A 14076-nucleotide genomic window follows, 5' to 3' on the forward strand; every position below is an offset into this window, starting at 1 on the left:
CAAAATTTTGGGCACTTTGACAAAAATGGGAACAAAAGTATGTTTTCTATTTTTATTCACATTCAAATTCAACAAAGTTGGGATAAAAAAGTGTACAATCGTTATATTTGACTAAATTTACTTCAATCAAACAGAAATAAATAATTTTACTGAATATTTTTAATGGTTGATTTGTTTCAAAATATATCTGCTAATTGTTTTGGATACTTCTTTGTTTTTTTTTCTGGGGAATTTTATGAGATTTTTTTCTGAAATTCGCTCGGCCCGTTTTCTTTAAATTTCTTCGAAAATGTGTTTGTATATAAGTCACAATTTGCTAATTTCTTTGGAAATTTCTAAAGGTTCAGCAACTCTTCTGAAATAACATTGGGCAATTCTCTAAGAAATCGATTTGATAATTTTCATCGAAATATCTTCACACTTTCATCGATAATTTCTCCAGAAATTTAATAAGAAATAGCTAAGGTATATTTATATATTTATTTATTTTATTTTATTATTTCTTTAAAAACTTCTTTGAAAATTGCTCAAGATTTTTTTTTTGTAATCTGGAAATTCCTTTGGCAATTTTTTGAAAGTTTCGCCAAGAACCCTTAAATATTTCTTCGGTAGCTTTTTTGGAAATCGTCAATAAATTTTGCAATTCCATTGTAAATTTATTCCGAGATTTGCCAATTGGAGAATTGGGAATTTCTAAATGAAAAAAGTCCTTGGAATTTACAAAATAATGATCGATAGATGTTATCAAAAGTTGGCCATTTTGAAAAATATTTCCGAAGAAATTGACAAAGAAATTACTGAGGGAATTCATAAAGCGATTGTTAGCTTAATTCTCGAAGAAAATGTCGAATGAATTACTGAAGGAATCCCTCAACACATCGAAATATAATGTCACAGGCAATTTCAGATGCATCATCGAAGGAAATTCCAAATGAATTTGTAAAATTTCCGAAAAAAAAATTGGGAAAATATCCGAAAGAATCAACAATGGTAAAATTAATCACCGAATCAATTTCCAAGGTAATCCCCGAAAATAAATTCAAAATGTTTACCCAACATTTTTTCAACGAAATTGCCAATTAAATTCCCAGAAATTCTCAAAAAAAAAAAAATAACAATGTTGAAGGAATTCCTCCAAAACATCAAAGTAATTTTTGCACCTCCAGAAGGAACTTCCAAAGAATTGAATTAAATTGAATTGAATTGAATTGAATTGAATTGAAATTTCGCAAATACTTTATTGTTCTGGGAATGAACGATTTAGTAGTGCATGTTATGGTCTTTGATCAACAGCAACTACCATAAAAAGTTTTCAAACAAAGTATAAAGAGATCCACCGAAGGGTTTTCCAACAGGTTTGCGGTTGGAATTAACACAGATATTGCCAACGGAATTTCCAGAGAAATTGTCGAACGAATTTAAAAGAAATTGCCCTTAAAATTCCCTAAGAAGTTCGCAAAGTGATTGCTGAACAAATTTTAATAGAGTTTTCTACAGACTTGCTTTAGCAACTCTCTAAAGAATTATTGTAGCAAAGAAATCATCAAACTTTAGAAAAGATTTTGAAATATATTTCCGCAGTAATTTTTCAAATCGACTCTTGGAGCGAACCTGGTGTGATGGTTAGAACACTGGACTATCACGCCGAGGACCAGGGATCGAATCCCACTCCCGACAAACTCGGAAAATATGAGTTCTTCCTTCTGAAGGGAAGTAAAACGTGGGTCCCGAGATGGTATTAAGGTATTTAATTTTGAAAGAGGACAAGGGCGAGGGATGGCAAAGAAAGGCAAAAGGGTGTTCTATCGGGAAGTTCCAGAGTTTCCAAGCAGTCTTCACAGAGCTTCAGGACGATTGAGCTAATTTTGGGGGAGCTAAGAGTAGTAAAAAACCCATTCATGAGAGTTTGAAAAGGTTTGATGGAGGTTCTAATGGAGCGTTAAGGTAGACTCTGGGATATTCAAGGGGTTGTTAGGTTTTTAAAGGAACCAGTTTCAGAAGATTTCCTGAGGTGTGAGTGGGGCTTCAGATGTCTTTCGATGGTTTTAGGAATTTTCAAGATGTTCCACAAGAATTACGGGGTATTTTAGAGGATTACAAAAGCTCTTTAGGAGAAGTTCAAGGAGTTTCAGATGGTTTTCGGGAAGTTTCCTTGGGTTTGAAGGTAGTTTCAGAAGCTTGCGAGAAACTTCAGGGCAATGTCTGGTAAAACTCACATTTTAAAAAGGCTTTACCAGCGGTTCTTTCAAAAAATCTATTCATAAATCAAAAGGAATCCACCTTAAGGTTTTTTTTTTAACAAATAATCAACTAATTTCCCCAGAAACTGTCCTACGAATTGACATTTCTACGAAAATTTGGAACGAAAATCTAATGGGACAAGCATATGTTTTTGTTCCGAATTTTTGTGGAACTCGTCAAACAACTTTTCCTCTAATATCTTTTGGATTTTTTTTGAATTTTCACATAATTCACTCGCCTTCATCATTCTAAAGGCACAACCGTAAGCGTGTGGTAGATTGACATCTAAGCCGAAAGAGAGATGAAGTTATGAAAGACGGTCCCAGTTGGGGAGGTGCTTCACACCAAGTTTGACTTTCTATTCCATAGAGTCATAACTTGTATTGTGGTTTAGTTGGTTAAGGCGCCGAACCAGCGATACGGAGTCGAGAGTTCGAATCCCACCAAAACAAGTGGTATTTTTAACAAATTAATCTCTCATTCTTTCAATCAAACACACACTGTTTCTTCGAAATTAGAGTTTTTCCGTAAATTTGCGTCACTTCGGATGCACATATAAAAGCAACACATATGACGTAAATTTGAACGCCTAAGTGACGTAATTTTCTGTCACATTAACCCTTATGTGGCCGGCAGGGTACCCGGGTACCCAGCACCCATTTAAAATTCACGGTGTAGAAAAAAGCAAAAAGTTTGTCGGCCACATAATGGTTAAACTGGATTTTTCGTCATATGAAACGTAATGACTCACGATTCACAAATTGTTTACGTCACCTTGAACTCTTCATTTTACAGGAATGACGTATAATTAAGTCAAAAGACCTGTAAATTTACGTCATTAAACTGTTTACGTTCTGTGCAGTAAATTTACGTCACGAGTAATTTTGATTTTTTCGTAGTGTGTATAGATATACTGCCGTGAATCGCTTATTTGTCCCACTTGAATAGGAAACCCAGCAAAGATGGGACTGATATGCGATTCACGGCAGTATACCAGCCGACTGATACAGCCGGTAAAGGGTAATGCCTACCTTATTGTACACACTTAATTAAAACTGCCGATATGGAAGCAATTCCACAATCTTTCGCCGAGAACCGCACTGCCGAGTACTCTGCTAAAAAAAAATACTACCGGAATCTCATCTTGGTTTCATTTAGATTTAGCTAACAAACGTCATGTTTTATTTAGACATCAGTTCGTGCCAGAAAAGCCCCACTGGTTCTATTTTGTATATATGGCAGGCACAGGGTAGGCACGGGGTCCCCAGTTAGCCTAGTGGTTAAGGCTATGGACCGCCAATCCGGAGACGGCGGGTTCGATTCCCGTTCCGGTCGGGAAAATTTTCTCGACTGCCTGGGCTTAGTGTACTTGCCTCACAATGTACCTATTGATGCAATGGCACACAAAGAAAGCCCTTCAATTAATAACTGTGGAAGTACTCAAAGAAAACTAAGTTGAAACAAGGTAGGCCAAGTCCCAGTGGGGACGTAGAGCCACAAAGAAGAAGAAGAATGCAGGCACGAACATACTCAATTCCCAGGAAGTCAAGGAAATATCTTTTACGAGAAGTTTCTGGACCGACCGGGAATCGAATCCGTCACTCTCAGCATGGTCATGCTGAATATCTGCACCTTGACAGCTGTGGCTATATGGGCCGTGCCAACAATTATTTATTGTTAAGCATGAAGGAAGATTTTACTGAACTATGACTGTAAAATTGAACATTTGATAGGAGAATAGTTGGAAAACAGTATTCCAGTTATACCTGAAAATGATCTTCATTTTTTTCAAGAAATTACACAGAAAATTCTAACAACGACTTTTCAACCCACAGTGCGCTAACTTGTTAGCAGGGTTCACCTGAGTTGTCACCCTGCCAAAGCCAGCGTGTTGATTGGTGTGACTTGCCGTTTGGGGTAATCTATAATTCAGCTGTAGCCAGAATGTGTTGTCGCTGCCACATGTCCACCATACCATGCGCCAGCGACCCAATCAACCGACATCGAACTGTAACTATTTCAAATTTCCACCGATCTCCACCCGCATTCCGCGCTGCCGTTTTGCCATGCCAGTCCGCATCGGCTCGAGAATCCATCCATTAGCATTCCGGCACGGTTTTGTGCGTTTAGGGAGCATGACATGCATCGGGTTTCGCATGTTCGTTCGTTCGTTCGCGCGACACTCGCTCGCACACCCCCAGCAAGGGGACCCTGTGAGCGAGTGAACGTATTTAATTTTAATTAAATGTTATGTTTGCTAAATTACATCTTTTCCCGAAATGGGGTAAATGGGAGTGAATCGTTTCGCACCGAAGCGTGCAAATGCAACACAACAACAACGTGGCCAATATTTGCATTCCAAAGACGTTCGGGAATTTGAAGTGGTTGGTTGTTGTTTAGCTGTTACCACCGTACGGGAACTGTTTAGTAAACTTGGCCGATGACGAGTCTGGTGCTGGTTGAGGAGCTTTGGTATACTATGGAGAACTATTTGAATGTTTCGACCAAATTCTTGGGCGTCAAATACTCGCAGTAAGATTTGAAGTGAAATTACAGATCCTTTCAATTGACGTGTTTTGTATAGTTTATGGAGTTTTTAAGTGTATATCGTAAGGGAAAATGGAGACTTGTATTTTTTTCGTTACAATAACTAGCAGTGTAGATATGAGAGCTTTAAAGTTTCAAATCAATATTCAAGTCATCCTAATTACCTTGTAGTGTTCAAACATAAGGAACTACCAGTATTATACATATGTAATGATGACTTGACTCTAATCTAAGAGAAAACAATCATCGCGTGATTGGCACAAATGGCTTGGAGAAGCCGCGTTGTATCACCACTCTCTAAACAAATGAATTAGACAAACACTTTAGAGAATCGCTTGCAATTGAAGATGTAACGTATTCCTCGAGACCTTCGGGATCCAAACTATGAAATGCACGTGCTTCATGACAGGGCAGTCTCTCCACTCCGCATGTGACGATCCTCCAGTCCCAGTCGGTACTGTATAGTGTCGAGTGTCGACTTATCAAATAAAATGCCACCGCAAATAAGGGAACTGCAAGTGCACGCGACAATATTATGCAAAGTCATTTTACTATCACCTACTATTGGCCGGTATACTCTCAGGTTAGAAATGACGAAATACAATCATCATCGTATAGAATAAAAATAAGTAGCTAGAGTATTCGCAATCAAAGCCTAGTCGCAATCGAGCGAGCAGCACAATCACATCACGTTGTTATCTTACAATCTCTGTTCGGATATCGGATATGGACCGCTGGGTAGGAAAAGTGGCCGTAGTGACCGGAGCAAGTTCCGGCATTGGTGCTGGTATCGCAAAGGATTTGGCCAAGGCCGGTATGGTGGTTGTTGGACTGGCTCGCCGAGTGGAACGTATTGAAGCGTTGAAAGCGCACTTGCCGGAATCGGCTAGAAGTCGGCTACACGCGGTCAAGTGTGATGTATCCAAGGAAGAGAACATCCAGCAGGTGTTCCAATGGGTGGAGAAGAAGTTCGGAGGCGTTGACGTGCTGGTCAACAATGCCGGAATGCTGCGGCAAACGGATCTGTTGGAGACCGGGAATGCTCAAATGATACGTGATACGTTGGATGTCAATGTGATGGGACTGGTGCTGTGCAGTCAGATCGCTTATCAATCGATGAAGAAGCGCTCGGTCGATGGCCATATTGTGCACATCAACAGTGTTACCGGTCACAAAGTGTTCGATATTCCGCAGTCGAATATCTATCCAGCAACGAAGCACGCAGTCACGGCCATCACGGAAACGATGAGGAACGAACTGAGGAACGCCGGATCAAAAATTAAGGTTACGGTAGGTTTTTGGGGATGATTAGTGTGCTGGTAGTTCATCGATTGATTTTCGGCGAGAAGCAATTAAAAACTTATTTGCCAGACTGTTCGGATGTTTTGGTCGATTTAACTGGCCTTCGACTATCTTCTGTGGACTCTAGTGAAGAATAACTGAGCTTGATTTGTGCCTTTTATCAACTATTTTCAGAGTATTAGTCCAGGTGTAGTTAGCACCGAAATCATACCGGAAGCGATGCTAGGAGCAGGCCTCCCTATGTTGGAAGCGGAAGACATTTCGGGAGCTGTATTGTACGTTCTTGGAACACATCCTCGGGTGCAAATTCATGAATTGATCATTAAACCTGTTGGCGAAAAATTTTAGTTACCGAATCGATGTGCTGTGTTGAAGTTATTTTGGAATAGAGCTACTTTACAACCAACTGTTCATACAAATCATAGGCAAAAGAATGTGAACTTTATCATGATAATTTAACAAAATCATTGACAAATTCAAATTTTGGAAAAAAAAATAATTTAAAATCAACTGTCAGTTATTTTATGAAAGAACAAACCATTATCTCGTTAAACGTAGTTAATTCCAATCAAACTGAAAAAAAAACAGTAGAGCACACAATATAAGCATGCGTTACGTCTTATTGTTATTGTAATTATTTATTTTAACTTGAAACTTTGAAAGAGGGAAAAACCCCTTTGAGTGATTTTGGAATATCAAAAACGAAATCTTTCTCAAAGATGCATGCGTTACGTCTTTGAGATGCATGGTTGCTTGAGATTCCATCACGGATTCAAATAGACGTTTCTTGTGGGATACTTTGAGGAAATTTCAAATAAAAATACATGGAATCACTTGACACTTCTTCAGAACTACTTCTGGGATGAGAATTTCTCGAATAAAGAGTTTCTGAACCGAGATGTGCTTTCTTAAATTCTTTCTGGAGGTTCTTTTGAGATTTTTTTTTAAGAAATTCCGACAGTAAAGTTTTAACCAAAACATTCTCTTGAAATTTCTCGAAGAGTTGCTTTTTGGATTCGCCAAGATGTTCCTTCCGAACTTCCTACGGAATGCTTCAGAATGTTCCATTGAAATTCTTTCAAAATTATTTTCTGAAACCCGACTCTTTTTGATATTCCTCCAGAAGTTGCTTTTGCAGCTGTCCATGATTTTTTTTTCTGGGATTCCTTCAAGAAACATTTTCTCGGATTTCATCAGACGTTCGTTCTGGGATTCTTCAACGAGTTTCTTCCGGTATTTATGTAGAAAATCCTTCTGGGACTCATTCAAAAATTTCTATAGGAGTTTTTGACGGATTCCTGCAGAAGTTCTTTTCGGTATTTGTGCAGCAGGAGTTTTACCTAGAACCTCGATTTTGAACAGTCCAAAAGATTTTGCTAGGTTCTCTCTGTGTTCGTCTTTGGGACTTCTCCAGGATTTCTCACTACGTTTTTTTTCTAGAATTTCTTCTGTAAATTCGCCAGCAATTTGTTCTGGGAAACTTTCAGCAGTATTATCTGTGAGTCGTTCAGGTTTTTGTTTTGGTTCTTTAGAAAAAGAAGAATCCTGTTTATTCAAGAAATTTTCCAGGAATTCCTTTTGGGAATCCTCCAAGAGTTGCTTCTCAGAATCCTTAGCATATTCTGAGACTCTTCAGTATTTCCTGTAGCAATCCCTTAGTGGAATTCCTGGATCCTAGATTAAATTCCTGTTCCCAAAAGAAAGTAAATCTTAACAAACTGAACTCCTGAACTTTGGTAAATGATTTCCTGAAGGATGATTTCTGAAACTGAGAAATTCTCATTAGAAATTCTTTAAGCAATTTGGAGGAATCCACAGAAGGCATACAGAGTGGAATACCTAGCAGAAGTTACTAAAGAAATCCAAGATGGCATTTTTGGAAAAATCGAAAGATGAAATGCATTCTCCTGGAGGAATCCCCTGATGGAATCGCTGGAGTAGAATCCCCAGAAGGAATACCAATGAAGGTGCCCTAAAACCAGGGATGCCATATATACAGATGTATATGTATTATACAGGTTTTTCAGCATCCGCACAGATTACATTTTAAATGAAATACAGATTTTTGTGTAGACAAGCTATTTTAATGTTGTATATAATACAGATTTATCACCCAAATTTTGTATGGGATACGGATTTTTGAAAAGTGTGACACAGATTTATCAAAAAATCATCGGGCATCCCTGCCTAAAACAATAAGCTAATGAAATAAAGAAATGGCTCGATTTTTTTGTTATGTTCCGGATAACCACCCAAGTATCAATGAAAGCTTAAAAGTGAGAGTATTAGCTGAACATTGGTTGGTTGATGGTTCCAGTGGCTGAAAACAATGACAGCTGAACATTGGTCTGAATTATGGCTTGTTCAACCTCTTCAATCAGCAATACATAAATGGCAGAATATAAAGTTGAATAGAATATTCTCCATCTATGTAACCAGCTTTGAAACATAAACCAGCCTGCACAATTATCCATCTGTTGTTCAGCCTTTAATCAAATAATTTTCGACAGCAGACCCAAGCAAGTTTTTGTTGTGTCCACATCGCTTCTCCTGCCTCAATGCAGACTCAGTTCAACTGGTGTTCTTGTTTATTCAGACACAACAAATGATGCTCTCGTTTTCAGGGATCTGTATACAATTGTGAGTAGTGTAGATGCTAAGGCCAGTGACTATGAATGAGGAGATCCAAGCTCAATTACCAGTTTTTCACATAAATTTATTAATACATTCCAACTTCTGAGAAATAAAGCCGCAAATAAAGAATTTAAGCATACGAAATTGTTTTTTTAAACTTTTAATCATTATAAATAAATTTGATTGATTACTGATTAAGCACATATTAAGCCTTAAATCAGCCTTTCGAAGAACCTCCAATAAGCTAAAGGTTGAATAAAATCACCAAAAGTAGATGTTAAGGAGCTGATTAAAGGATTGTACCTCTTGTGACTAGCTTTTGTTCAAATGAAGGCAGCTTTAAAATAGTTGGAAAAAACGTTCGTACAGCCTGAAATTGTTACCTGGTTAAATCCGACTATTAACCCTCTAATACCCAATCCCGCCTTTAGACGGGGTATAGTTTGAGCATTTTTGTAATTTGCGTGTCGTGGAAAATCTTTTTTTTTATATTTTTGGCAAATATTTAGGACTGTTCTGTATATCTCAAAATGGTTTTTGGTGTATTTTAAAGCGTATTTACATTTGTTTAAATCATTGAAAAAATGATGTTTAAGTCACCTTTTAGAAGTCATTGTTTATTTTGTATTGAATCGCTACAATTAACATATTTTAAATTTTTCCCAAATCATACTATCCTTGTTTATTAGTTTAAGGAAATCGAATACACTCTAAAATTGTTTTCCATAAAATTACACGGAAAATAAAATTTTCTGTGAAAAAAATTTAAAATAATAATTTTTCAACAATAATCATAAAATCTCAAAATGTTTTCATCTCAAAAAATCCGTACCCCAAATTGGCTTCCAGGAAAAATATAAAAGTGTGGGGATGTTCAAAAATAAAAATTAGAAAAATCAAAAACTGAAATTCACAAAATCGATAATTAAAAAGAATCATCTTCCAAAACATGTTTAAATCGATTTTAGATGACGAAAAATGATATTTAGATCAAAATCAAAAATTTGGGTATTAGAGGGTTAATGGTTTCATTTACATTACATGTATATCTCACCCACTATTGAGCTACTATGACTGGCTACTTGTTTTACATTAAAAAAAAGTTGGTTGAATCTTAGCTAAGGTGCAAACAAAGGTAGATGAAGCTTGAATTATGCACTATTTACAGTTAAACAAAATTGTATTGTAAGCTAAGTACTGACATCAATCAAATATAAATGCTCAATATTAAATAATATAAACTGCCCCAGCAATCCACGATAAGCGTCATGGTCAACTTCACATATTTAGTTCTTTTTAAATATGTGGAGGAATAGTAGTGGGATAGCATACTCAATTGCCTTAGATGATTTTGGCGAATTTTCTCAAATTCTTAAGCCATTTTTTTCTGCAATCTCTCAAGAAGTTCTTTCTGGGATTTCTTCTGAAAATCATCTGAACCTAAAGCAGTAAATACTGGCATCGCAAGAAATTCCTCTCGAAATTTCAGCAATATGCATAGCACGGCAAATGGAGGATCAAATTCAGGAAAATTCCTAAAAAAATCCCAGCAGTAAATTTAGGAGAAATTTCAGAAGAAAATGCAAAGTGGAAAGTAACAGTTCGGGCTCGCTGGACGTAAAAATTTCGGGTGCTGACTTGTGTGTGGGCTAAGTTCCATGCGCAAACGCATTCACGCGGCAAAAGCTGTGTACAACCAGCGCTGGAAATGGATGCACATGATTGGTGAGCTCGTTTTATTTATGCTAAAAACAGCAATAAACTGTGTGCGGGCTTTTCGATTGCCACATTTATTGCCAGTGATACATATATAACTTGATGAGCTCGTTTCATGCTATTATTTTGTTGTGATTGTTTCAAAGAATGTTATTCACCTAAGAATCAAAAAGTTGGAATACATAAGTGACCCGATTTTGTCAGCCCCTTTTCGGAACACATTTTTTGCTACCCTCGAAAACCTAAACAATTTTTCAAACTTTTTATCTCTCTATGTTCTGCTCTTTAGCTGTAGTTTGATGATAAACATGAATGAATTGTTTGAAATTTGACCGTAGGATAACGAGAGCAAAAAGTTTGTCGCAAAATGGGGCTGACAAAATCGGGTCCTTACTGTATTATGTCTTACTACGACTCGCTTTGACAGTCATCTCTGTAAATTTAATAAATGAACATTGTACAGTTTGTCACCTTTCGAACACATCATCACTGGGGCCAAAGATGGAATTTTATCGGTGAGTTCGTTCCATACTGAAACACTATTTGATGATTTAAGAAAACTCAACCATATTTTTGTGTATTTACCCGACAAATATTGAAAGGTTCGTCACGTCAAGTGTCGGCAAAAGTTTCCAAATCACCTTTTTTTTATCAAATATTTTTCTTTCATTTATGCATTGACAACATAATTTGAATGGTTCGTTATATCCGGTGACGATGTGTAAAATTTTAGTCAAAATGAATATTTGTTTTAATTCAAATAAAGGATGCATGAAACACATTACTTACCAAAGTGAATCCAGATCATGTGCCTTCCCCTTCCTCCGCATTAACAAAAACTTCTTCCCGTGACAGTCGTGGAGAAGAAGAGATGATCTCGGTCTCTAGCAGCAACGTACGTCACACTAACATTCCTTCCCTTTCTCGATGACCGCAAGGACGTGGCCGGCGCTGTTATTGACTTAATAGAATTTGGAATTCTCCAAAACGCACATTGAGAGCGGTAGCTACTCCCATGCTCCGTATGTTGTGCAATTTCGATTGTTCCGATAAATTACAGAGTAGCAACAACGAATTGTACGGTCATCTATGCTCATGCTCAGAAATTCCAGAAGAACATGTAGCAGAAACCCATAATAGAACTTCTTGAGGAATCTCTGAAAGATCTTCTGAAAGAATCACAGAAGATTTTTCTGGAGGAAACCAAGAGAAAAAAACTCTGATACATACTAGAAGACAGATTAGGGAGTATCCAGTATTAACTCCAGGAGGAATAGCAGAAAAAACTTCTGGAGCAATTCAAGAAACCTGGTTTAAACTATGATCAAAAGCTGGTCAAATTTTAGGGGCACCAGACTGTCAGAAGATAAGAAATGTGACCAATAAAACAAAAAAAAATATCATCATATCCGACAATAATGAGCTCATTTGATAAATTTAGGAAGTTCGGTAATTGTTGCATATAACGCAGATATTAAGCAGTTTCTGAAAATCTGATTACATAACTTTTTTTCGGGCAATGTGTAAACCAGGGCTGCCCAACGTACGGCCCGCGGGCCGCATCCGGCCCGTGATGACATTTCATGCGGCCCCCAGCATGAATGGAGCAAAGTAATGGCTTTTGGCCGGTGGATCAACATGTTTGAATGCTTTTCCTTTTCCAATGAATTATTATTTCAAAACAAGTTTGACATTTAAATCGAAAGATTTTAAATCAGTTATTTTGAGCATCTTTCATATTCCAGCCGGGATAAGCATCAAATTTTTGCAATGAGCTTTGAAATGTTTGCGAAATTTTGAAAATTTTGGCTGACATAGCAAACACAAAAACGAAAACACACATTTCAACGTAACCTCAGAATAATTCTACTCATTTTCAGAGCCGTTTTTTTGAGGGGAATTAAGCCACTGCTTCCAATAAGCTGGACAAAAATTCATCTTATTGACGAAGTGGCTTAATTTACTCCAACAGCGGAAGGAAAAAAAATAAAATGAATAGAAGATTCAACATATTCTTGTGTATTTTGTTTATTTATTTATTTTTCAAAATTCCGACAAGTTTTGGGGCAACACAAGAAAAAGAATCTTCATTTGTAAATAGGTACCATTTCAACGACGAACTCTAACCTTCTTCCAGAATTTACAAAATTTCAAAATTTCCATAAGATTATGAAAACAAAAATGCAATATTCTTCTTAAAATTACACAGCAAAAAAATATGAAAGTTAAACAGCACGTAAATTGAAGATCAACTGAAATTTGCGACAGAAAAATGTAAATCGCCAACATTCAACGTCAGCCGAGCAGTCCGCTGCTGGTCAGACGGCTTGTTTACAGATTTTAAAGCATATTCGCTTTAAATTTATATGTATCTGCTATAAACCATGCCAGCTACTCTCCGTCGTCAGCTAAAGAACGGCTGCTCGCAGCTGTGGCGGTTTCCCCGTTGTCTCTCTCAGTACTCTTTGCAGCAGTCGGAGCATGTCGGGAATGCGTGCATTATGGTAGAAGCAGTTTAACTTTGACTGTCTGCTCTTCAACAAGCTGAGATAGCCGAGAGAGCTCGGGCGTGCTACTTACACTCCAAGGATCTGAGTTCAATTCTCGCTCGGATCTAAATTTTTCTTAATATTTTCAAACAGATCTGCAATGTAATTCTAAGATCGCACATTAGTTACAAAATTATCTACCTTCCATACAAAAATTACCTAGGCTGAAAACATGGCACGAAAACTGACAATTTTTTTAAATAAATTTAAACTGCTTCGTAAGAAGCTTTGCTGGCAAACAAATCACAAATTTAATGAATAAGGACTGTATCTTTAATTATGAGTACACCTTAAAATTGCTGTATTTCAAAATGTTTTATTTATTTTGTTAATTAAATTCAATTACATTGTTCATTGACCATCAGAAAAGCCCATGACATGACTGTATGTTTAATTTTTCGTGGATCTTGCCACCTCTCGCACTTTTTTCTAGGCGTGCTTCATAAGGTTTTGGACAACCGTTCCGACGATGGTTTTGCATACGTTGACCCAGTTTTTCTTGAATTTTGTGACGTCCTCTGCTCCTCTATCCTTTTTCCGTAGTTTCCCTTTCATCAAAGTTAACTATTTCTCAATGGGCCTTATTTACGGGCAATTTAGAGGATTCATTGCCTTTTCCACAAATTGAACATTGTTTACTTCATACCTGTCAAAGGTGTACCGCGCATAGTGGCAGGATGCCAAATCCGGCCAAAGTAATGTAGGACCTTTGGGCTTTCAGATGAGTGGCAGAATATGTTTCTGGAGACATTCCTTCCGGTATATTTCGACGTTCATACCTGGGACGGTGAAGAAAGGTGACGATTTCATACCACATTGACAAATTGCTTGCCTAACCAACACATTTTCCCATTTTTTTCGCAAAAAATCTATTTCTCCTAATTCGTAACATCCGTGCCATGCTTAACAGTGAAAATCTGTGCCCCTGGAAGTACCTTGTAGTCCAATTTGACATACGTTTCATCATCCATGAATATGCACATGCAATTTTTGCTCAAAACATCGTCGTACAGCTTCCAAGCCTGAGTTTTCACATAACCCGCCAGAATTTGACTGCATTTTGGACATTTCTGTTTTGGGTAGGTCT

General features: G+C 37.2%; 2 protein-coding genes across 7 annotated transcripts in view; one reads left to right on the forward strand and one right to left on the reverse strand.

The window, feature by feature from the left end:
* Window positions 1-14076, reverse strand: part of LOC109400777 (CD151 antigen) — a 323911-nt gene that overhangs the window by 197202 nt on the left and 112633 nt on the right. The gene's annotated exons all lie outside the window — the stretch shown is intronic.
* On the forward strand, window positions 5426-6479 carry LOC115265241 (farnesol dehydrogenase). The gene is made up of 2 exons (XM_029869529.2): window positions 5426-6078; window positions 6265-6479. The coding sequence occupies exons 1-2, from the start codon at window positions 5515-5517 to the stop codon at window positions 6436-6438; spliced, it is 738 nt and encodes a 245-aa protein (XP_029725389.1). The 5' UTR covers window positions 5426-5514; the 3' UTR covers window positions 6439-6479.

The sequence above is a fragment of the Aedes albopictus genome, chromosome 3 (genome assembly GCF_035046485.1).
Source record: "Aedes albopictus strain Foshan chromosome 3, AalbF5, whole genome shotgun sequence".
NCBI lineage: Eukaryota > Metazoa > Arthropoda > Insecta > Diptera > Culicidae > Aedes > Aedes albopictus.